The 24,589-nt window shown below is 45.6% G+C and overlaps 2 protein-coding genes and 1 long non-coding RNA gene across 5 annotated transcripts in view; 1 reads left to right on the top strand and 2 right to left on the bottom strand.

Moving 5' to 3' along the window:
* PKD2L1 (polycystin 2 like 1, transient receptor potential cation channel) overlaps window positions 1-24,589 on the bottom strand; it is a 311,230-nt gene that overhangs the window by 265,600 nt on the left and 21,041 nt on the right. The window contains exon 18 of the mRNA XM_085065378.1: window positions 21,256-23,992. Coding sequence (XP_084921504.1) covers window positions 23,804-23,992 — 189 coding nt within the window. The 3' untranslated portion in view covers window positions 21,256-23,803. The remainder of the gene's footprint in view (window positions 1-21,255; window positions 23,993-24,589) is intronic.
* On the bottom strand, window positions 965-17,455 carry LOC146435393 (broad substrate specificity ATP-binding cassette transporter ABCG2-like). Of its 3 annotated transcripts, none has more exons than XM_085065389.1 (11): window positions 17,365-17,455; window positions 11,006-11,289; window positions 10,369-10,428; window positions 8,996-9,110; window positions 6,604-6,756; window positions 5,760-5,917; window positions 4,527-4,678; window positions 3,216-3,332; window positions 2,114-2,379; window positions 1,479-1,561; window positions 965-1,108 (listed from the first exon to the last, which is right to left on the bottom strand). In XM_085065389.1, the coding sequence occupies exons 2-11, from the start codon at window positions 11,287-11,289 to the stop codon at window positions 1,015-1,017; spliced, it is 1,482 nt and encodes a 493-aa protein (XP_084921515.1). In that variant the 5' UTR covers window positions 17,365-17,455; the 3' UTR covers window positions 965-1,014. The 3 variants fall into 3 exon arrangements, with proteins under 3 accessions (XP_084921515.1, XP_084921513.1, XP_084921514.1); XM_085065387.1 differs by lacking the exon at window positions 17,365-17,455 and adding an exon at window positions 13,431-13,568; XM_085065388.1 differs by lacking the exon at window positions 17,365-17,455 and adding an exon at window positions 12,789-12,986.
* On the top strand, window positions 12,382-24,158 carry LOC146435394 (uncharacterized). The gene is made up of 2 exons (XR_014853216.1): window positions 12,382-12,581; window positions 23,945-24,158. It is a non-coding gene; the product is annotated as an uncharacterized LOC146435394 (long non-coding RNA).

Raw genomic sequence — 24,589 nt, forward strand, 5'->3', positions numbered from 1 at the left:
TTAACGTCATTACGATTGCTTTGCTGCTTAATGGAGCTCATGAAAAGATGCTTTAACTGGGGAGAGGCCTAAATCCCCATTGACACAGCTGGTAAACTACACTGGCAAGCACAGCAGACTAGCAAGAAATTGTAGTGTGGGGGAGTTTCACTCCTGAGCAGCTGTTAGGGACAATATTAAGCTGCTCTGAGCAGCCTGTGGGTGGACATGTATATTCCAGGCATGAATCTCCAGTTTCCTCTTTACTGCATAGGATCTGTCTCTTGCCCTTCCACCGCATGCACTGTGCATGCACCGCATGCACATTTTTAACATATATGTATATATATATGTGTGTATAGTGTATCTACATGCATTTACATACCTATACACACATACAAACACATATACATACATGTATATACATAAAAATATAATTTTAAATTATAATTACAAACATTATATATAAGTAAGTAAATAAAAGTAATAATTAAATATAACTATATATAAACAACTATATAGAAAACTAATTATGTATAACAATAATGTAATAATCAAGCAGATCCCTCTAAACTGAGAGATGCACTTGATTATTAGCAAGCTCTTGTAAGCCAGCCAGCAGTCTCCTTCATGCAAGCATCCCTTGCAAAGCTTTTCCAGGAGTTCCCTTTCATTTTGGTACAGTCCAGCAACTTTAGGATCATTGCAAGACAGTGTTTCAGCCCTGTGAGCAAGAGGGCGGGAAGGGTTTGCAGTCTGCAGGATTCACATGCGGACTTCAAAACCAGCTGTTACCAAAAGTGGGGAGGAAAAGCACTTCCAGTAAACTGTCACACAGCAAGCAAGTAAAAGCATTTCCTCCTTCCCCCAGCTCTTAGCATTTCAGCTCCCTGCTCTACAGACTAATTTAACATTACTATTACAATTGATGTGGCAAGGGAGCAATCCAGTCTTTGGTGGTAATAATTTTGTTTAGTGTGTAAGATACTCCCCCATCTCATTCCAGGGTATGAGACAGTCCAAGGGCCTTCCTACTTACACAAATAGTTTCTTGTCTCTGATGAATAGCTCAATTGCAGAGACACTGGAAAAACACTGGTTTGTGGTGACAAAAAACAAGGATCCAACCCTAGAAGGCAAAACAGAACAGTGGAAAAGTGAGGACACAACCTAGATCAAACACTGGCAGCCTAAGACATCAACCTAACATCAAGTTGGTGCTTTTCTCTGCCCACAGAATGGATGTATTTAACTATGCTACTGTAAATCTTAGTTGTATCCTTTATCTTCCCTTTTATGTCCCCTTTGTACTTATGTGCAAGCCCAACAGATCTGTGCCCCCTTTAGGACCCCTGGCAATTCCATGCTGCAGTGCACTGAGGCTTGTGAACCCAATCCTCCTTTGCATTCCAAGGGGATCCCAATGGCTTCCTTCCCTGTGCCTCAAACCTGACTGCTACCAATAGAGAAATGAGCAAATCTGTGACTTTTCATCTTACCGATTCTGAATGCCACTTCGGTCCAGTTTTACACCAAAAAAGATAGCGCCCACAACCAAGGCTAGAATTACGGTCACTGCAATCTGGAAGTGGAAGGAAGAACAGAAAAAGGAAGTCCTTCAGGTAAGTAAATAGGAACTAACATTATTCAGTCACATGCAGGGTTTAAGATTCACACCTGCCTAAAACCTTGCTCTTGTGAGGCAATGTATACCTCTGACACACACATTTAAAATCCTTATGACAGTTTTTCAGATTTTATCCTCCTCACTCTTTTACGTTGTTCTTTGGCTAGGAGAGTTTAGTAGAAACACACTTACAGAATAACCAAGTTTAAATTTTAAAGTGAGGTACAAAATTAACATCAGCCTAGAAGATCCTGATGTGAACCAGAGAACGGAACACTTTCCCCCCCACACCAATCTTCAATGCAGTAGTCCTTCTGCTAAACTAAATTCGAGATTTTTTCCAGAGGCCACAAATATAGCTGAGCATCACACTCCACTTAACATGGCAGTGGCACAGGACTTTTCTGTTTCCCTATCTGCCTTTGAAAACAAGATTCTGCCCTACAAACTACAGATTATGGGACTGAGAGCAGCAAGAGTCTATGACTTTTAGCAATTGTTACCTACTTGTGCAATGGAGGCCTGTGGGTTCCTGATGAGATTTTTCAGAGAACGCTTGGACACCCAGTACAGCTGAGTGAGAAAGCCATTTGCATAGGTAATCTCATGCTCCTGCTTGGAGAGTCTCTGCCTGCTTCCCCGTCCAAGCTCCACTTTCGCCAGTGCTTCCTTTGTACTCTGATACAGGCTGGAGCTGAGATATTTCTGGTGCAGCACATCTACCACACTGCTATCCATGGTATCTTCTGCCACTCCATTTTCACTGCTCACTTCTGAGTGAGAAAAACAAGATATGGCTTTTGATTCTCTGTGAATCTGACCTTCAGATATGGCCCACCAAAAAGCTCAGGAGTTCTGGATGCTAAAGAAAAAGGCAGAAATGCCCAGAGAATTTGAGTTGTTCAAGCCTTAGCTCTGAGATTAAGAGGCTAACTTGAGTGAGAGGTTTTTCCTACATTTTTAATCAAATCTAGCTAATCTGCCCATTCTTTCTGGCACAAAATGGTCATATTCATAAAACAAGGCACCTGAAAACCTTTGTTTCCTTCAATTTGGGCAAAATCAATATTTGCTCTGATTCATTTCCCCATTCCCAAAGAGTGCTTTATAAAATCTGTTCCCTTATAATCCTTCAGTCAATGATGTGCTACAACATCCCCAAACAAGTATTTCCAAACATTTCACTCATTATATTGGTAGAGAATTTGTTCTCTAATAGCTCCAATCATTTTCACTCTGGTAGATCCATCACTCTTTAGCCTATCTACCTTGTCTTCTCTGCAGCAGCCTCTTATGTGACTGAAAACTTCTGTCAGCTGCCTCTTGAGACTAAGAGGTTCTAGTTTTTCCAGTCCTTCCCACACAGGTTTTTTTTTTTTAATTTTTGGTACTTGTCATTGCTCTCCTATACTACTGAAGGAAAAAAAATCCCTTTTAAATGTTTTCTGAGCTCTTTAAAGAAACCCATAGCAAAGTGTATCTATTAGTAGGAAATATAAAAATATAATTAAATGCCCTTAGACTTAAGAGAACCCAGAGAATAAAAGCTTGCCATCACCACATACAACTTCCCTTCTAGCCAGCAGTGGATTTCTTCTTCACAATTTACCTTTTCCTGTGTCCACAGGTCTGTGATCTTCCTTGCTTGCTGCCACAGCAGTTGAATCACCATTTATGACATCAAGGAAGAAATCAGCTGGATTGTTGAAGGGTTCACATTCATATCCTTTAAAAAAACCAAAGCAGATTAAATCAAAACCACACATACAATGTGTTTGTATTGCACAGAGCACACCTTAGAAGGTCAGGTTTAATACTGTATCACTTTTCCATAACCCTGTTACCAGAAAACTTCACAGCCTTTCAAAAGTGTTACTATACTGCAGTAGAACAGACAGGATTTAGGACATGGTGAATCCATCAGGGTATCTAAAGAGCTTCAAAGTTGTCTATTCACTGATTTCAGGTGAGGAGAAATCTGTAACTTGCTTCTACACAGCTCAGTACAGACAACTCTTGCCTCCTTCCCAGTACTGTTCAACCACATCCCACTCTGAAACACACACAGTTCCTCAGTAGAGGTTCCTGGATGTCTGCTCTGCAACCTCAGGTATTTCTTCCAGAGGCTCAACTCTTGCTGGTGTTTTCTTGGTCACAAGGATGAAGAAGAGCTGTCCAAGAGCAGCTTCTTATAATATGGTTCTAACTATGGGACAAGGAGGAAATTCAAAAACCACCCAAACCCAAAGATGCTTCTATAGCTTCCCTGAGAGAAACGAAGTGGGCTACTAAGAGGAGGAGCAGAAGTACTGACATTGGTTAAAGCATTTCCCTCCCAGGGAAAGCTTGCAATCTAATGTGTCCATAGTCGCATCTAAACTTGATTGGAAGCTCACTCCACATTCTCTGTTCATTGTAGTCAGACATCCTTACCCCGCTTACTTGGAGAGAGAGCAGCTGCCCAACAGTGCAACTGTTAACCCATCTTAAGATACACCTGAATTTTATCCTCTTGGTTGCTCACCTGCACTCAGTCTAGAGCATATTTTTTGATCAATCTGGACAGATTGCTGCTAATCTGCAGGCTGTGGTTCAAAACCCACTGGATCTGCCACAAAGGCCTGATACAGCTACGAGCATTATCTTGTCTCTTGGACATCATGCCCAAGTGATTCTTGGCTTTTGTCCTCATGCAAGGCAAAACAAAGGCAAGAAAGAGCCATGCTCTCTTGTCTGTAAATTTTTGGGTTTCTTATTCGTTCTCCTGTTCTAACATAATACTGCTCAGACTCTATGTGTACAGTCCCTAACATCCCAGTGATAGAAAAGCACAGGAGTGTTATCCCATGCTGGGGTAAGAATCTACACACAGATTTTACTCTTTAGCCAGTACCCTTTGTGCTTGACATGGAAGACTTACCAATAGAACTGAAGTACTCCAGGGCGTGCTTTGCAGGACCGTGGTACAGCACCTTTCCTGAAGCCAGTAATGTCAGACTGTCAAACAGCTTGAATATGGAATAGCGGGGCTGATGGATGGAAAATATGATGGTTCGCCCTCTTCTTGAGAGCCTGAAACAGAAACAAAACATCTCTTAAGAACACCACACTTTGAATTTCAGAAAGGCAAACCCCAAGTATCCAAATCCAAGACAAATACTTGTCAACTTCTCAGGGTCTTGACCCAGAAAAAGTGTAGCTCCCCCTTCTCTGTCACTGTGTCAGATGCTGTCTGCAAGACCTTCAAGACAGCACCCATCATTACAGGAGACCATCAGCAGTCCAGGTAGAAAAAGTATGATATTGTCTGTAGCTAGCAAAGCCTGAGGCCACAGCTGTGTATAAACCCTCCTTGCATGCTTATTATACCAGATGTCAACCTGACTAACTAGAACAGTCCTACTGCATTCAATGGCAGCACCAGGCTTTACTTATCAGTATGTGGAAGTCTGGCCAGCTGAGACTTCTCTTAGCTCTTCCGCTGAAGAGTTACTCTAAAGAAAATTCAAAACAAGCTTTCCTTGAGGTTTGTCCGATGCTCTTTCAAGTGCTTTCGATCAAAGACCTATATCCACAAACAGCAGAGCAAAGTGACCCCCACAAGCAAAACCAGACAACATGCCACAAACCTAGGAGAAGGATTAGAAAGTCATTCTCATTAAATAAGGCTTTTCTGTCCTCCTTGCATGTAAGTTTGTTCTAATTGTCAGAAGACAGTTCATCTCCAAAACACATGAGATGAAGGTAAACACTGAGGGTAAATCTGCAGGTGAAGTCTAATCTGAGTTCAAGACTGTTGTTGGGGGGGGGGGGGAGGGAAGAGACTTTGTCATAGACTCAGATAGAAGGCCAAGAAATTATGATTACAATGCCTGACCTCCCAGTCCACCCCTCGTTGTGGCAAAGGGAAGCTGTCCAAGCTACATCTGCTTTTTGGGCTCCAATCCAATGCTTGCTGCGGAAAGATTCCCATAAGCTTAAAAAGGCTTTGGAAAAGACCCAAACAAATAATTTACTACCACTTCTGAGTCTATCTGTCTATTTCTTTTTTTTTTTTTAAAGAGCACTATAGCTGCTGTCATAAGAACATTCCTCTTTTTACTAATGAGCTGACAACCAAATTGCAACACAGCCGTGAAGAACCAACTCTTACTTCTTCAGAAGGATGAGGACTGCATTGGCTGTGCTGGCATCAAGGCCAGTTGTTGGCTCATCCAGAAAAAGGACTGGTGGCTCTGTGATGAGCTCCATCCCAATATTGGTTCTCTTCCGTTCCCCTCCAGACACTCCCCGGATCAATTCAGTTCCTACCTGCAAGCAGATGAAATCAGATATTTGCAACAAGACTCAGTCATTGCATGCTCTGGAGCTGCGGGCTTTCCATATCCAGCAGTATATGAACTCTAGGGCCAGCAGCAGGTGAGTTTGACTCAGTGTGAGGGACTGTGTAGCAGTAAGCTGAGCCTGATTTTCAGAGGTACCAGGTGCCTTATGACTTCAGGGAACAAGGATGACGCTTGACAAGGAAGAGACAGAATGAGGCCATGGCATTCAGCAGAGGCATTGGTGTTCAGGGATGCCTTTTGTTGGTAGCTTGCCTGCTAATACAAGCTCTGCACAGAACTTTTCCATCACAGACCAGTTTTCCTTCCCTCAGAGCTTTCAGAAATGAGAAAACAGTTTCCTTGTCTTGTCCCACAAAGCCAGGAAGTGACTGAACAACTTTCCAAGATGCAATGACTAAGCGACTCTTTCCCTTCTGAATTTATACAACATGCTGGACATGGTCCAAAATCTTCCCCTTTTAGTAGCAAATACACATAACTCTCTCCAAGCTCCCTCCCGAGCTTGAGACAGATTTCTCACATGCAATATGGTTTAGTCAGGTTCCTGTTTAGCTTCCTGTAACTGCACTACATACACCATACCACCCAGAGACAAATGGTTCAGTTTCCAGAGGTAGTATGATTTCTGAGAAAGGTGTTCTCGCTGCTCACCTTAGCATCAGCCACTTTGGTCAATCCCAGCTCATTGATTATCTGGGTGACTCGCTCTTCCTTTTCTTTAAAGCTGATGGAGCTGGGGAGTCGCAGTGCAGCAGAGAATTGCAGGTTCTCCCTCACCGTCATTGTGCCCATGACAACATCATCCTGAAAGTACAAATGGACAGTTGGAAAGACTCCTCAGCTGCCTGAGTGGGCACCAGAGTTCCTTACTAGATAAGCTGTTTGCAGACCACAGTGGAACCCGGACTGAGGGACAACTCCTCCTTCAAATTTTACATGACATGAAATTCAAGGTCCTTCAGTAGCAGTCAAGGGGAGAATGCAGCTCTGCAGGCCCCACAGCTTACACCAAGCACCACCTCTGCCTGCTTTCAGGCTGAGAAGTTCAAATGCAGACAGTGCCACTTTGTACTGCATGTACATTTTTCTTACTAGCCAAAGCGTGGCAGATAAGGTAGTGATTTTGCAGTTAAACTTCCATCAATCCAGTTGGAGCCAAAGGACATTGCTAGTGCTCAGTGTTCAAGGTAGAGGCACTCAGGGAGTCACCCCGGTCAGCTGTGTTCCCAGTTACCAGCCATACCTTGCTGTGGTCCAGAGCATCTGCTGAGCTCAGCTGCCAACAAGGAGCTTTCTCCAGCTCCTCACTGGCAGTAGCTTCTCAGAGAAGCAAGAATATTACACCAAGATGCTCCTAACTTTTTCCATGCCTCGGCTATGTATAAGTCTTGGACATAAAACTTTATTCTAAGTGTTATGCCTTTACAAAAGTTTCAGTCATGCACCTCGAGAGAGAAGCAAATTTATCCAGTTGACAGACATCTGGGCAGCCTACACCAACCTGCAACAACCACGAGCCAGAGATTTGTCACTGGGTCCATCCAGAGCTCCACACCTCTCCATCTCCCCACTTTGACATTTGTAACAATTTTGCATCCTACCGTGAGAAAAGGGCTGCAACACTGGGCAGCTGCTGAGAAACATGCCTGTTACATCAGGCATCTCTGGAAGACATCCCATAAGCTGCAGGGCAGCAGCTTCTTGCCTGCTCTGGGACTCTTCCCATGTCAGATGTGGTTCATCAGTAGCACAAATGATATACCTGTCAACCATGTTTGGCACTGGAGTTAACAGAGGAAGACAGAATGTGCTGCTTTGCTGCCAAAGATGGCTTGGGCATTTCATACCATCCCTTCCCTTCCCACAACCCACCAGTCTCTGACCCTTGCCTCCCGTTCCCCACTCAGATCCACCAAGACAACTGTTGGGTCACTGGAAACTAAACTGTGAATTTAAGCTTAATATGAAACATGTGGCATGACACCTTCACTTTCACAGCATGAATGGAGGGACCATTAGCAGTTTTATAGGGATAACATATGACTTAGCATGCCTATATGCTTATCTGCATAAAACTGATCCTATAGTTATCTATGTATTTAGGACTTAAGTGCTATTTGTAGTTTTTGGGCCATCTTCATTGATCCAGAGAGTACTGCAGGGGGAAAGGGGGAGAGACCATTTAATGTGTCACCGAATTGCTTATTATTTTAAGGTTATGTTTGGTTGCTCTGGACATTTGAGAGACAAATGTCTCAAACCAGGACCACTTGCAAGAAAATTACTGGCTATTCATCAGCCACTGAGGATTTGGGGATCTTTGACCTGCAGAATCAAGATTCAGCACAAGGCTCATCCCAGAGATCCTCCCAGAGCCCCCCAGCTGGCAGCTTTCAGTTGCCTGTGTCACATCTGCCTGCAGTCAGAACCCTGGATGGTTTCCAGCTTTGGCTGCTCATATGGCTGCCAAGAATCCCCTTCTCCCCAAGTCCCCCAGGGCTTTGAGGGTCTATTATTGGTCCAGGCCTCCACCCACTTCCGCAGATTCAGCTGGCTCTTCCTGTCTCTGAGTGGAATGAACCGCTGTCACAGCCAGCTAGAATCAGAGGAAGAACAGCAGGGATCTATTTATTTCCTAGAATTATTGTCTGATAGTTTGAAGGTACTTCTGCCAGCTAGAACTGCTTCTGAGTTTTACAACAAGAGATTTTGGGTGTCATGGTTTTTTTTCTCCCTTTTAAAAAAATCTTTGTTGGCACTTCAGGTCAGAGCCCAAAGAACAAGTCACAGTAGCCCAGTAGTTTGGGCATCCATGTGGACGTCGGAAGACAAACACCTCTGTGCTCAACTAGGTTGGAGTAACAGTTTGATCTTCTTATTTTCCACATCCCAGATAAAAAATAAATACTGTAACATCTGAGTTATCAAATTAGGCTCTGTAGAGATCACTGAAAATTACCTAAACTAGTAGTTCGTGGTTTCCTTATCTTACGTGGTCTTCCATCCCAAGGTTTCCCAGGCCTCACGGAAGGCAGTTACTCACCTGCACAACATATCCTGATATGCACTTGAAATTCGGAGGTTGTGGGATGCCATCTATAAGCACTTCTCCAGACAGACCTGCTGGGTCCTTTCTGGCAGCCAGCACATCTAGGAGACTTCAGACAAACACCAGGCATTAGGTTTTGCAATAACTGCTGCTTTTACCCTTGACTGGGTAAGTACCACCAGCCAGGACTGAGTTACAGCCTGCTCACAGCATGCTGCAAACCAGAGGGCACAGGAAGGGGCTTCCCCTACTCTGCAGGCTTTAGCTCTTTGTGCAGAAAGTCTGGTGTACATCCAGGATTTTCCAGCACACGGTGTGCCACAGCAGTATGGCAGTGTACAAACGCTCACAATTCACAACAGTCAACCCCCTACAGACATAAACTTGGGCTGTGTATTTACAGATAACCTCAAATGCACAGAGACAAAAGCACCCTGCTGACTTGTTGCAAGCTGCTCTCCAGCCAAGGGAGCACAGAACTAACTCCTTTGATCTCAAGGAAATTAATCCATATGGGTATAAACAAGACTAGAGTTAAGATTAATTCTAGAAAGTAATTTTTTTAATGTATCACTGGATTCTCCTTACTGCCAATGCAGAGGCCAGCCTGTCTGCCAGCTAGGTAAAGTGCCCTGATGAAGTGCTGCTTTTGAAAGCATCCTGATTAACCAGCAGTCTCCTTAGAAAAGAAGATCAATGGTCCCCACAAAGACACACCTGTGTGAATCCTGGCCATATTTGCCAGTATCTGACATTTTTAAAGTTAGAGTGACAAAGGGCTCTCTTACCACAGGAGAGAAAATATCATTAGGACTGGATTGAAATAGTCTGCATGGTATTTTTCTGTGCCTTCACCCAAACAATTCAAGCACATGAGCATCCCCACCAGCAGGCCACAGCCAAATTGGGGTTAAGGATCCAGAGCATCCTACAGACTGCATTACACCATACTCCTGTCAGTTGTCAGAGAGGGGTGTGACCTAGCAGCTTCAAGGAAGTCTTGTTGCAGTGAGTTCAGAGGGCATGACATCTTCCATGCCCCAAGGCATCTGGTACCCCATCCCCATCCCATTACCAGTCAGGACAGAGCCTACATCTGAGCTCCAGTCACCCCAGTTCTGCCTGGTATCTTAGCTCAGGCCACCACCAAAGATGACTGCAGTAATATGGAGCAGATGAGGGGTGTGACAGTCACAGTGCAAGAACTTCAGCAAAGCTGGCAGGGGGGCAGGAGGTCACACTGCACCACCAGATTTCATGCATGCAAAAGTCTAAGCCTGTAGACCCCTCACATCTCCACCAACCCTCAGAATTCCAAATATACTTTGAACAGCTAATGTCCATTTAAAGGAGCAGAAGGTACTCACGAAGATTTCCCACTCCCTGTTGGTCCCAGGATAGCATTCAAGCCTGGTTTCATAATGCCACTAGAAGAAGGAAAGAGTTGTTTACAAATAAGGACATTTACAAGGACCACTCATATGCAGCTTTTAGTAGAGGTGAGGTGTGAACAAAATGCTGTTGAAAGGAAAACTTAGAGGTTAAAAACTTCTTAAATCTAAAATCACTGAGCACTTTTCCTTTTTGTCTCAGACTGCCAGTCAGAAGAGAATCAGAACTGGACATAAAAAGCAATCTACAAAAGACAAATCAAGTACCTTCCCTGCTGAGCTGGGTCTTAAAAAGAAGCAGCAACTGCTCTCTATAGCTCATTTTCTCTGACTGCAGCTTGAACCACAGTTAAGGGAACTCTCAGATCTTCTGGCAGAAGAATTCACACAAGTTTAGTCCTAATTTGCTCAGATCAATAACTGAAACTGCTTCAGCTATATCCCAGCTATTTTGCCTATAAACAAATCAAAGTGCTCACATGAACTGCTGACTGGCAGGAGGGTAGTCATTTCTGTACCAGCACAGCTGGATCTGGAAGGTGACACGAGGTCACTGGTTCACAGCAGCAGATTAATTCCTACCCTCTAGTATTTCATTTAAGCTAACACTTACTTAACATTATGAAGGATCTTCTTTTCCACAGTTTTCCGTTTACAAAGGAATCCACTGGACTGCTTAATGGAGTACTGGATGTTATGGAAACTCACAACGGAGCCCCGAGGAGATCGGATGGACTCTTGTGTTGAAACAGAACGTTGGAAATTGCCTGCTCCTTCCTCTTCTCCAACAGAAATAACGCTGTGATCGAATGTGTCTGACATCATGTCCTTGTTACACAGGTCAAGCTCCACTGCATGGAGATTTTTGAGGTCACTGTTGTTTTGAGCAGTTCCCATCTGTTGAGACAAATCACACAGAAACACAGGGAAGGAGACACGTGAACAAAAATTTCTCCAGAAACTGTCTTGGAAAAGCAAGTTCATGAACAGCACACCAATCTATACACATGCCAAGTTTCCAAAAGGATGGACATCCGCACCGGAAGACATCCAGTAGTCCCCAAAGGCACGGAAATCCACAGATTTAGAACTAACCTTTAAGAACAAGAAGTTACAACAATCACATGTTGTTGACATAAATGATGCTTGCTCAAAGGGCATCTACTGAGGCAAAACCAAGCCCACCTGTGATAGTCATTGGCTTTTGCAACAGTCAGGACTACAAATGGAAGCTGTCACCACTTAAGCTAAAGAGACAAAAGCTCCCCTTCTTCAGTGATAACATGCTTACCCTCTATCCCCCCAAAAAGCCAGCAGAGAAAGCCTATTATTGAATCCATTTGAAGAACCACAGCTAGAAGAATGGTTGTGTTTATGGAAATGTAGGTGTCTTGTTTGCTGCACAAGTCTGTTTCAGAGATATCAATGTGAGTAAAATAACAATTATACATGCTAAAAATTTACTGTGATTCTGGGGAAAGCCAAGGTGCTCACCAGGTTAAAAGAGCAAGGAGAAGGACCTGTCCAGAAAGACATCCATCACTAGTTCCTCAAATTTTGTGTTAAAGTAGAAGTATCGCACCGACCACCCCTTTCCCACCATCTGCACTTCCTTCCTCCCACGATTGAGAGGGTGATAACTAGTAGGCCCACCACTACAGCAGCAGCAGATTTCTCAGGGAGGGAGAGATGGTCATCCTATTAGGAAACTGGAGCTACAAAAGCCAGGCTTAAAGAAATGGGAATTGTCCTTTCCTCTCTGCCTCTTCCTAACACTGAAAGCTCAACAAGTTGCAGGAGTTTTTTCCTGTACAAGTAAAATAAAAATGTTTAGTTTGGACCCATACCGAACTCTAAGGCTGGTCACCCCTGGGAAAGCCTCACTTATGGGAGACAACACAGGATACGCTGGTTACATCAGCAAGAGATGGCTTATACACTTGAAAGGTTGCACAACAGATCATGAGAAAAAAAACCCCAAGGATGACAGTGACACTAGGGACAAAGACTATGTTAGACTTTCGAACATTTTTCTTGTCTCTGTCCTGGATAGGTTCTGCGGTTTAGTTCACCGTACACCCCTTTATGCAGGTTTTTGCAAAGCTACCGATTAGCACTGGCAAGCTAAACCACAAGCGGGTGTATGCACGGACGGCAGGAGATCGAGAAAAGCTTAGCAGAGGCTACAGGTAGGCTCGGGCTGCAGCAGCACCTCACCAGCAGCGCGCCTCTGTCTCCCACCCACACCCCACGGGCCGGTTTCGCCACCGAGCCGGAGCCGCTACCCGACCGGCCACGCTCCGCTTTCCTCCCCCATCCCAGCCCCGCCAGGAGCGCTGCTCGGCCGCCCCAGCCCAGCCCAGCCCAGCCCAGCCCGGCCCAGCCCGCGCCGTTACCTCGCGGCTGCCGCGGCGCTCGGGGTGGCGGCGGCTCTAGCAGCGGCTCTGCCTTGGCGGCGTTTTATAAGCGGGTCCGAGCGGCGGGTTACATAAAGCGGCGGCGGGGAGTGCCGGCGGTGTCACGCAAACGCCGCCGGTCGCGGTTGAAGGCGGCGGTGATGGAGCCCCGCTCTGCGGGCGGCGCGACCCCCGGGGCGGTGCCGGCGCTGCGCGGGGCCAGCCCCGCCGTGCTCGGGCTGTGCTCGGGCTGTGCTCGGGCCGCGCTGCCGCAGCGCTGCTCCGCCGGCGGCGCTGGGCTCGGGGCGGTGCGGAGCAGCCCCCTGTGCCGGGCTGCCGCCGCTGTCCGCCCGCCTTCCCGGGGCGGGGAGGGCGGCAGGGGAAAGCCGCGGGCTTCGCTCGCTGGGAGCCCCGATGCGGGGAGCTGGGGTCGCACACGAGGAGCCCAGCGAAATGCCAGCGGCCCCTGCGCTCCCAGGGAGCGGACGCACAGCAGTGGAGCGGGAGGCAGCGCCCACTCTCCCTCCCACCTCCTGGAAAGGTCATCACACCCGGGGCATGGGTCCAGCCCGCCCGGGTCAGCTGGGGCCATAGGCGGCCCTGGCAGCCCTTCTCAGGGTGGCCCTGGCACTCCGATCTCACCCCTTCCGAGGCAGTGTGCTCCTTGGTGGGCCCAGAGGGGGTGAGGACAGCCTGCTGGGATGACCTGTTGTGCATCAGGTTGCCTCTCTGCTGCCATGTGTTCCCAGCTAGGAGAACGTGTGAAAGCAGGAATATCGCATTTCCTTCGGTTTGTGGTCAAGCCTTCTCCTTGTCTTCCCATTCCTAAGCACTATTGTCTTTATAAATAAGCTCTATCTCGCCAGATTCCTTGATGTTGTGAACACAGGAAAAGGCCAATTTTATGGTTTGTAAATATGATTTATGGCAAAGCTGTCAAGTCAGCATGTGAATTGTATCCGGTATGACTGCCCTCTGCAGCTCTGTACAGCATTGCTTTTTATCTAACTACACCTTTTGCGGGATTGGTTTAAGGCTCAGCTCGGCTAAAATATACCTCTAGCTATCCAATCAATAACAATAATAAAAACTCCACCTCTCCCTTTTCCAACACCTGCCTCCCTCTGGGTATGTTGATATACTTAATACCACTGATGCATTAGGCAGAACACACCCACATCCTATGAAGGTGTATTGCTCTGCAGGTGCGTTTATGGTGGTATTGAAATAGCCCTAGAGATCTGTCAGAAGTGCAGGTTTTGCCATAGGTACACCCAAGGATCAGGCTTGCAAAATGCTATCTTCAGTGCCTCTGTGGGTCAGAAGTGGACTTGAGTTCATGTTTCCTATGCGATTTGACTTCCTCTTTTGAGGAAAATCTGCCTACATTGAAGACTTTTGCCCTAGTGTTTTACCAAGCATGCATATCTCTGTCTTCAAAAATATTTCGATCCTAAATATTCACTACCCCCAACAAGTTGCAGAGTCAAACTTCTCTTGTCATGTGCCTGGGACAGTGAGAAAAAGAGTCTGTGTGCTTGGGAACAAAGGTGAGCATTTTCTGAGTCATGAACTTGATGCTCTACATGGTGCCTGCACAGTGGTGCAGGAGAACAACTCGCTCAAGGAGCACAATTAAAAGTTCTTGTTACTCTTCACAGCTTCAGTTGCACAGCTGCTCCTCAGACAAAGGTGATAGGTGCCTTCATGCTGGTAATTCTGGGAAACACTTCAGCTCCTCCCTTCCTTCATGGAATGGAAAATCCACTTCTCTGTCTCTTGTGTCTAAGCTCATCCAAATGACAAAGAAATAAGCAGAGACCCCAGATATGGGGAGGAACCAAATTTGCCAAATACAGGATCTGGCTGGAGGCTCTGGCTTTTCTCTAGCTCATTCTTCAAGCAGCAGTTTTCTAAGCCTCTTCAATGAGAGCCTGTCTCATCTCCCACCCCAATTAGGAGTATTTTTCAACTGTATCATGTTACTAATCCAGTTGATCTAGCTCATACTGTTGCTGAGGGAGGTTTCTGCCAGTACAGGGACAGAAAACAGTAGCTAGGGCTGTAGTTATTTAAGACAATTACAACAAGCCTGATGACAGCCTGTTACTGTACTTTTCTCTCACCCACCACTCTGTAGGCTGGTGGGTGTCAGCATTGCTTTGTGCTCCTCATCCACTGAGGGGCATTTGCCTTGTAAACTGTCAGGCTCAACTGCAGATTAAAGGATGTGGTCTTCACAGAAAGACAGCAAAGGCACTAGCCCAGTGTAAAGCTCTAGAAAGCACCCAGCTACAAAGCCCAGGTGCTTTTACTGAGTGACATTAAACAAATAATGCTACAGGCTTGGAATTGGTATATTGTGATAGCAAGGGAAGAGCAGCCTGGGCCATGTTTCAGATCTAATGCAGGTTTTAGCACAGATTTGAGATATTTGCTCTTGCTCCTTAGCTCCTGCTGCCTTGAGCCTCTGATCTGGCTGACACTACAGGGTTGCAGAGCAGGAGGGACCATGATACCATCCTGGGCATGGGGAAAGGGATCTAGCAGAAACTGGGGCTTTGAGGAGTCCTGCCATTTCTCCACTGCTTTCTTTAGGATGCTTCTCTCATTGACCTGAGGATCCAGGGTGTTGTTTTTGTAATCCTACCGAACACGGAATTTCATAAAGCTCATAAAATATTTCACAGACTTGAACCAGCAAGAGAGTGCATAATAAGTATGTCCAGGAGGAAATGTATGATGATTAGTACTATTGCCTTCTCTACTGAATGCATCAATAAGCAGATCCCAATGCTCACTGTACAAAAGCCAGTCTGAGATAAATGTAGAAGATGGCAACATGCTGCTTGAGTGATACTTCCTGGGCTCTTCTTTTCCAAAAGCTCCAGTAAACCATTCCAAAAGACACACCCTGTACAGATGTGTACACATGTACTGAATCTGCTGCATCTACAAATTCACCACCTTAGGCACAAAACGGATCTCACTGTGTTTTTTCCACCCTGATTGCTCATCGTGTCAAAGCTAGTGCTGACTGGCCTCCCTTACTTGTTTAAAGTGCTGCTTGCCTTGGGGAAGTTGGCTTTTGCAAGACTTACAGATTATGTAGAAGAAATCTGACTCTGTCAAGTTTTGTTAATCATTTAGTCCATTATCTGAATTCATAGTAGCACTAAATCTTTAATTGGTTAAAGATAAGAAATGGTGCAAGCGAATCTAAGAGTAAAGGAAATCAGTATTTAACTAGTACACTACACTGAGATATCAGGGGCTTCATTCTGACAGAAATAATGAATAGTTGAACTGTAGGATCAACAGAATTACACACAGGTATTGCCTGGCAAAGCAAGTGGTCAGCCAAGGATGTAATATATATATATATATATATATATACTCTAAAGTGCCTAGTGCATCTAAACCACCATGGCAGTTCTTTAGAGGTAAAAAGATGACATCATAAATCTGCTCAGATTTTTATCGCTCCTACTCGCTGCTGTCAGTAGCTCCTGTGTGTTCAGGAGCCTGCTAAGGAGAAAGCAAGCTCCCATGTCCTCTCTAGCAAAGCAGGTCTGGGAGAGACAACAGTCACAACTGCCCCTGTATTGTATTCTCACAACTGCAACTGTATTCTCATGCCTTTAGGACAAAGCCTGGGACTTCAGACCAAGAAGTGCATCTAGCTAAACTGGGGCCCCAAGACACAATCCCCAGTACAATTTTCTCCCAATCTCAACACAAGCTCCTGGGCAGGACTCCTTCAAATACAGTTTGTATTGCTATTTGTGAGTCAGGAATGGGCACTCCATCCTTCTGCTTCCCTTTTGAGGGCCTCAGTGCCTGCAGGAGGCTAACAGGATTAAAGTGTGTTTTATCTGTCCCAACTCAGCTCTGCAGAGGTCAGTTCCCTCACTAGACATGAATGTTGACATACACATTGTTACGTAGGCTTTTCACCTCCTTCCTCAGGAGCAAAGTCCAGGCTGCCCCATGAGACGTTCCTAAAAACTGTTTAACTTTTATATACCCCCAAGGCCTGAGCTGCTGCCATTACGATTTGCTGTGGCAGCCTGAACAGATTCAGAGGGTTTTTTTGCAGTAGGTGCTGTACACCCAGAATTGCAGAGTGTTTTTCCCCCAAGGGATCCTACACAACAGTGAGAGATACCATTAGCCAACAGCTTGCATTCTGGAGAAGGCAAGATCAGACACTAGCTCTGTCTCATCCATAACTCTTCCCTTCTTTTGTGCCTTCCTAGAGGCCCAATAGTGCTATATGACCTTGACAAAGAACTATTGTGCCATGACAGAGGGCAGAGCATCACAGTAGGTGAAAGAAAAACTGCAAACTGCAAAGGCTCAGAAATCTCAGCTGCCCCCTACTCTGATGCAGACTGCAGGAAAACCACATTTATCAACAAGGAAACTGAGGAAGAAAAGCAGGGAATCACCAGGTTGCAAGTGTTATCAAAGATAACCCAAAACAGAAAGCCAGGCTAAATGTTTGGATTTTTGTCTTGAAAGCAACAACAAAGAGGAGAACAAAGAGAAGGAAGCACTTGGTTGCACAACTCACCCAGTAATGCCACAGGGAAAAGCAGAACACTCCTAAGTTACTTATGCCAGAGTTCTTTGTACTCACCTTCCATCTGGCCTCACTGGTTATGTTCCACTAGGTCCCAAGTGCATCTCAATATTTGGCTGTTTTTTTCTCGGTAAAGCCACTGCCTGGTGTTTGTCTTGGCCAGGGCCTCTCAGTTTTTTTGACTGTGTTGCTCTGCTCCTCTCCAGACTTAATTTTTCTCTCCTACATTGGAAATGGCTGTGTAAAGTGAAGATGACAAGTGCATGCAAAAGGGGCAGAGGCAGCCCAGAGACACCCAGGAACCACTAAAGGCCAGCAAGGTGTCCTAGGCTTGAAGGTAGTTGGCCATAATCAGGAGAGGCAGGGGGAGTAGAGAGTCATAACAGAAACACTAAGATAGGTCTGAATGGAGAGTAAATGTGAGTCTGGGTGTAGAACACCAAGAGTGGCAAGTTTTGATGAGCTTAGCTTCTCACGGGACAGCAGCACATCTAGGGGTGGGTCCTCCAGGCACTCAGGGAGAGAAAGGGCAAAGTGGAAATCTTAATGACGCATGGAGGAGGCACAGGATCCTAAAGGGTGTGAAAAGACACATTCATAAACAACCCATGGTGACCAGGCTAAGGATGCAGGAGACATGAGAGCTCTCTAGATGGTGTTCCTTGTTCTGTGTCATGACAAGGACCCTGACCACAATGCCAGGACATAGGTCCTGGTGCCCAAATGCTGCACAGTTCGTTTGGGTACACCTCTCCTTGGTCATGAGTATTTTGTGAGAGATTGCAAGTGCAATCTGTTCTGCTCTTAAGTAAGGTCACCGTATTTTCTATATGCTAGAGAATGCCTGCTGGTGGCATGGTCTCTCCTGGGCCTGAACAGAATAAAACTGTCTGAGGCAGAAGAGCCTGTATTCCTGAAAGGATTCAGAATGCCTACCATCTCTTGTTGCTGTAACAGTTATCAGTTATGTAGGAAATGGAGAAGAAGCTCTGCCCTTTTGACTGTCCCAGAAGTCTTTGTATGTGATTTCAAAGCCTGCTCTCTTTGTGAACTCCAGACACGTCTGAACAACCTGGGTGGTTTGCAACATTACAGCAATATGTCTGCCGATGTGTGTGTGCATGTATATGGAGTTTTTCTGCCTGAGCTCGGCCTTTGCTGTTATTTCTGATGGTTTTTGCAGAAGGAGACCCCACAGGTAGTCACAGCTGATGGAAATGATCACTCGGGATGGCTTCCCAGTCGCTTCTCAGGCAGCACAAGCAATGCCAGCTTCAAGCTCCTGTGTTGCATGTTGCTCTGAAGGGCTATTTCTTAGGCTGCTGTGCCTTCTGGCACCTAGATGTGAGTGTAGCAGCAGAGTAACGATTGGAATCTTCAGGAGACGGCAGTGGCCAGGAAACAGCACCATCCAGAGCTGTTTGGGACACGCTGTGCTGTAGAGCCCTGTCACTGCCATGCACACAGGCTCTCTTGGTAACTTGCTATGGCACGCCTCAGCAAAGCAGCCTAACTTCAGGCTGGAGCCCCATCACTGAACAGCCATTGTTTTGTCAACTGAACTTTTGCACTCCTCCTTCAGTGCCCTTCAGCCAGGGCTGGGCTTTAATCTCACCGCACCCCTGGGGCTGGCACCCTTTTGCCACCTGCCTGAGTGCTTGGCATGTGTGCAGCATGGCTGGCTGGCAGTGAGCTACGCCTGGCATTTGCCACCTCTGAAAACGGGCCGTGAGCAGGGCTTCTTAGTTCCTCAAGCGCTGAACTGTGCTGTGTCACTCCAAAACCCGGCATGTTTGTGTCATCATATCCCTTAACCTCTGAGCCCAGGATGGGAGCTGAACCTGGCACTCACTGAAATTCCTCTTGCTTTTACTGCTCTCGAACTCTGAGGCTCCTCACTTTCATGTTTGGACACCTGGAATTAGGGTTTCTGTGACCAATAAAAGGATGGCATATCATCTGGGCTTGTAATCAGCTAGATCATCAGGAGCTGGCTACTCCCCTTGGTTTTTCACTAGTTACTGATAAACCTGTGAATACTGATAGTGGTTCCCTGATGTTGCTCTTTTCTTTGTAAGTGACTCCTGCTAGGATGTGTTTGTGAAAAAGACGGGCAAGGCAGCCTCCAGCTAACAACTTTCTGTGCTAAAGACTGACCAGTTAGCAGCAGCTCCAAGCTAATAATAGCACTTATTAAGAACTTTTCACAAGACTGAAAAAAAAAAAGAGAAAAAGCTGTACAAACCCTTTGTACAGGTTGTAGGGAAAATTATAACCTGCCAGAGGTGGATAAATCTTGCAATAAATACTCAAGAGTGAGAGGGTCTGGTGTCATAAAGTATCTGTTGGAAACTATGGATTCTGCTTCTGTCTTTTCCCTGCAACCACGAAGGGAATTTTTCTGTATCTCAGTTTCTCTCAGTGAAACAAATGAGAGATTTGTTTCTGGCCTCTTTTGAAAACGGAAGAGAACGGGCTGTAGGTGCAAAGGGTTGTGAGTAGCGCTGACTGACATCTACTGGTAAACTAAAACAGGCTGGTACGGTAACATGGCTGTGTTTGTGGGGCATCGGGGATTTATGTATTCCTTTTAAACATGAAAACTTAGGCTTGTTTGTTGTTAAGACAACAGCATCAAGTTCTCGGAGAGACACTGCAAAGAGATACTACCAGGAGCTTTCCATGCTCATGGCCACGGCTGGCTGGGGCTGCTTATTCCAGATGCCTGAGCCTCCTCTCAGACATCATTGCCATGCCCTTCCCTACACACATCCGTGAATATCTCTCTGCCTCACTTGTCCTTTGAAACCATAGCTGGGACACCCCTTCCTTCCCCCTGGCTCTAAGTCTGAGCACACAGCACTTACCAAAGTGGACCTCAGACCATATCCACTGTGACTGCCAACATAAATAACAGTGATAACAGGTGATAGCTCTTCAAAGCACTTTATACTTTTCCAAACCTCCTCCCAAAGAGTTTAACCACCTCAAGCCACAGCTGGGACAGCGCTGTTTGGAAGGCTACCCTCTGCAGATTGAAACAAAACAGCCATGCACCTTTTTTTTGAGGAAAAAATTCTTTACTTTCCCCGTCAGACATATATCATCTAAGTGATATCCGCTCCTGGTGGGAGGCCTGACAACACATAGCTGAAAAGAGAAGCTGTATGAACTGTATGAACACATTTGGTATATTTACGTTATTTCTCAAACAGCTTGAAAACACAATTGACAATTACACAAAAGCAAATGCTGAGGACAAGTAACTTCCTTGCCCTGCTCTAGGACACATCATATACACGATGCCATGGACACAGAACAGGCAAGGCACAGTTGCATGCAGATGTACAAGAAAGAGAGAAGAGATTAATGCAGACACAGGCACATGCTGGTAACAGAAGTTGTTTTACACTGAGAAACACTAACACTTCTAAAATCACAGCACAGAGTGAAGGAAGTGGTCTGTCTGCCAGGAAGGGGGAAAGGAGCTGACGTGGGAGACCACTACAGCCAGGAGTTCCTGTCTGACCCCAGCCAGAGCTAGTTTAAGGCTCCTCAGTATGGCAGGCTGACTGCTGTCCCCCAAGTCCAAGGGAGAGGAAACTGCTGGGCTGTTCTTGCCAGAGAGAAAGGGAGAGCCCTGGCAAGCTGGGCTAGAGTCTCCTGTGTTTAGCAGAAACAGGCAGAGGGAGAGGTTGACATCTCTCTCAGCTGCAGTGGCCACGTGGAGACTCCCATGCTCTCCCTTTGCAGGGGAAAACTGGCTTCCCAAATTTCAGGCATGAACAAATACTGCATGTGAACAATACTATTTTGTTCCTCCTGCTGCCCTAAAGAGCAGACACAGTCGCTGGGAGCTGGTTGCCTGAGGCTGTTGGTCACCTGTCACACCTCTGCTCTTCACCTGACTTCCCTGACCCTTATGGGGGTCCCTGTGCAGAAAGGAGCAAGGGGGTGAAGGTCATCTTCTGGTGTGTAGTGCCAGGCTCTTGCACTGTGCTGCTGTGGCTGCAGCATCCCTGCCTCAGTGGGTTATCTGTGGGGCTGGTCTTGGGGTTTGGCACAGCTCGGGAGAGGAAGAGAAACGCTTGGCAATGCAAAAAGGGAGGTCCTGAGTCCCCTTCTGTGCTGAGCACAACAGCTAAACAACACTCTCCCTTGTGAGAAGTATGAGGCTTTATACAGCCAAGCTTTACAGATAATAAGTTTTACCTTCATTTTCTTGGCAGAACCTGATATCAGGATCCTGTTACCCTCATAGTAGTTATTGCTAAATTAAAGAGCTCAGCCTCAGCCAGCAACACACCTTACACTGACTACTAGCGCAGGTTCAACCACCTAAAGCAGACAGTTGCTGCTTGGATCTCTCCCATGGTGCCAGAGTTAGTTCCTCACAAATCAGCATCCCAAGCATTTGACATCCGTGCAGTAATACAGACTCAGAACCTCATCCAGTAATTTAAGTCCATGGAAAAGGCAGACACTCTTTCAGAGGCCTCAAAAGAACTGCAATTTTAAAAAATATATCTTGGTACTCATAGTCTGCTCTCGAGCTAGGATCTAAAATAAGTACTTAGAAATTAATTTAAGAACCTTCCTCTGTGCCTTTCAACACATGGAAGATGTGATGAGTTAACTAGAAAGAGCTGTGTGCTCTCTTCGAGCCCATTACACAGCACATAGCTCCTCTATTCAATTACAATTTAGCATATGAATTTTCTGTTTAATTAAAATTTGGAGGCAAAAAAAAAGCCTGTTTCAGGAAGTTCTCCTACATAGGCTGTTTTCTTCTGAAGAAGGTATTAGCTTCAATGCAGAGAGAAGGAGGAAATAAGCAACACCATTCTTCTGTTTTCAGCTAGAAAAGCTGAAGGTAAGAAGTTTCGCTCAATTCTGAGTTCAGTGGAAGTGGGAGTCAAGAATTGTGGCAATATCCCACAGATAAGTCTTGTCCTCAACAGCAGAACCAGCTGATGATGGGAAGTGAGTCATGAGACCCTACAGTTCCTGCTTCCACAGCTCCTGTCTGAAACCTAAGCTCCCTGTGAACTGGACAAGCTCCTTCTCACAGCTCCTGCTGGGCCCTTGTAGTTGAATGACTCTACTTCAATTTACCAAGAATATCTTGTGTCTGTGACAGCCCTGAAACCTGGGCCATCTGAGGACATCCTGAGGTCCTTTGGACATTGCCAGAGAGGCTTTCCCCAGAATACAGTGACACATCCATCTTAAAAAGGTGGCAAGATCCCCTGTACAAGGTCTCCACTAAACCTATCACTGCACTGCACATTTAACAGTGTACCACTAATGAGAGCTGTTAGCAGTGGTCTGGTACAGCTCATATTTCTATTGGCTTTGAGCCTACAGAGCCTATTTGAGGCTAACTATTGTGGAATATCAGTGATTAAGATACTTGAAATATATTTACAGTGGCCCTGTAATAGCAGCTATAGTCTGCACCAATTACAAGGAAAGAGAAGCCTCAGCAAACAGAAAGTGCTTAGAAAAGAAGTATTTTGCTGTCAGGACCCGCAACTGTAAATAATTTCCTTGACAAAAACAAGAAGCATCAAATTTCATACTGTATATGGTACTAGTTTGCAAGGTGCAAGAACCTTGAGATGCAATTTGAGTGTGAAAAAAAATGACAAAGAGATTTCTCAGGGTCAACAACTGTGTTAGAAACCATATAACCAGAAGTTTGCTCCCTAACACTCAGACTAGGACTCCACCAGTATCAACTGCTTCTCATTTTAGAATATTTCAGACCTCCTCCCAATTACACCAGCAGTCAACTTTCACTGTAGTTATCCAGAGTTAAGTGCTAGTAACCTCTTTCCTCAACACCTAAATCTAAGGTACAGAGAGGGTTAACCAAGGTAATCTGAAAAACTACAATGAACAAAACTGGCTGTAACCAAGTAGAAACAACTACATTTCTTCTTTCCATTTCACACTAGTGATTATATTCTGCTTTCTTTACAGGACAACCACATCTTTTTCCTGCAGGCCATCGTGTGCTGGGAGCAAGTTGCAATATGCCACTCTGGACATAAGTTTTCAGAGTTCTGAGGTCCCTACTTTTTGGGGAAGGCTAGACAAAAGCCATTGTGCCAGCCTGTTCAGAGGCAAAAATCACAAAACTACATCACCTAGTTCCAAATTTCACCTTTTCCCCAAGATATGGGGGTGGGGGAGAAAGTGAAGGGGTGCAGAAGTTCTAGCTCTGGGGCATTATACATCATTACACTGGAGAAGAACATCCCTGATTTTTCATTTTAACAGTTCCTGGCAACAGTGGTGTCTGTGTCCAGCTGTCTGGATTATCCTAACAGTGGGGGAGCAACTGACAGTGACTTAGAACTGTGGCAGCCAGACTGGGAGCACTGGGCTGTTGAGCCCTGGTGTAGAAGTGCACATCAGACTGTGGCTAGAGATTCTTGGGCATCTGAGACCCCAGCACACTTGACTTGGGCAAGATGTTACAGACCCCATTTTGGGAAGAGTTGCCACTCAGGTTGTTTCTCTGTACATGTTCCGTCCCCCAATTTTCTGCTTCTTCTTTTTCCAGCTGCTCTAAGCTCTGGGGGTGCAGCTCTTCCTGACTGGCTTCTTCCTCCTGTGAACAAGAAGAGTGACCTGCAATGTCAGCAAGTTAGCAAGAAATCTTGCAACACTCCAGGAGAGAGGCAAGGTGTGCATGATCCTAAAATATCTTCCCAAATGCTTTCAGAAATTAGAACAAGCCTGCCTATTAAAGATTCAATACACTCTTTGCTGCAATAAACTGATGAATGCACATTCAAGCTTTAGACAAACAAGGAGAGATTAATCCTTTTTCATCCTTTATGAGCACGTTCACAGAAATGCTATGGCAAAGCAAATCTGGAAACAAACGCTTGCATAAGATTTTGGGCATGTTCACATGAGAAGTAGAACCTCCCCAAACATCCTTTCAGATGGGAAAGGATCACAGGACTACTCTGCAAAAGGGAGGCTTCTTTCTGACTCTGCTATGTCACTTTGTGCTGTTTGCTATTCTCATTATTGAAGCCACAAAGACATGAAGTAATGACATGGCTCCCACATGTCTTGCTGCCTTTGGCTTTAAAGCTGAAGACCCAAAATGCACTGGTTGACTCAAGATGGGCAGTTTTTGGCAAAAGTCACAATTTTGCAGTGAGATGCTATAAGCACACAGCTAACAACCTTCCAC

The sequence above is a fragment of the Lichenostomus cassidix genome, chromosome 6 (assembly GCF_008360975.1).
Source record: "Lichenostomus cassidix isolate B80296 chromosome 6, HeHo_3.0, whole genome shotgun sequence".
Lineage (NCBI taxonomy): Eukaryota > Metazoa > Chordata > Aves > Passeriformes > Meliphagidae > Lichenostomus > Lichenostomus cassidix.

Coding starts and splice junctions, on each gene's coding strand:
- LOC146435393 (XM_085065387.1), bottom strand. CDS start 13,505: ATGCACAACAGGTCATCCCAGCAGGCTGTCCTCACCCCCTCTGGGCCC. Junction 3,333..4,526: donor GGAGTACTTCAGTTCTATTG/GTAAGTCTTCCA, acceptor GTTTTTTTAAAG/GATATGAATGTGAACCCTTC. Junction 1,109..1,478: donor CGAAGTGGCATTCAGAATCG/GTAAGATGAAAA, acceptor TTTGCCTTCTAG/GGTTGGATCCTTGTTTTTTG.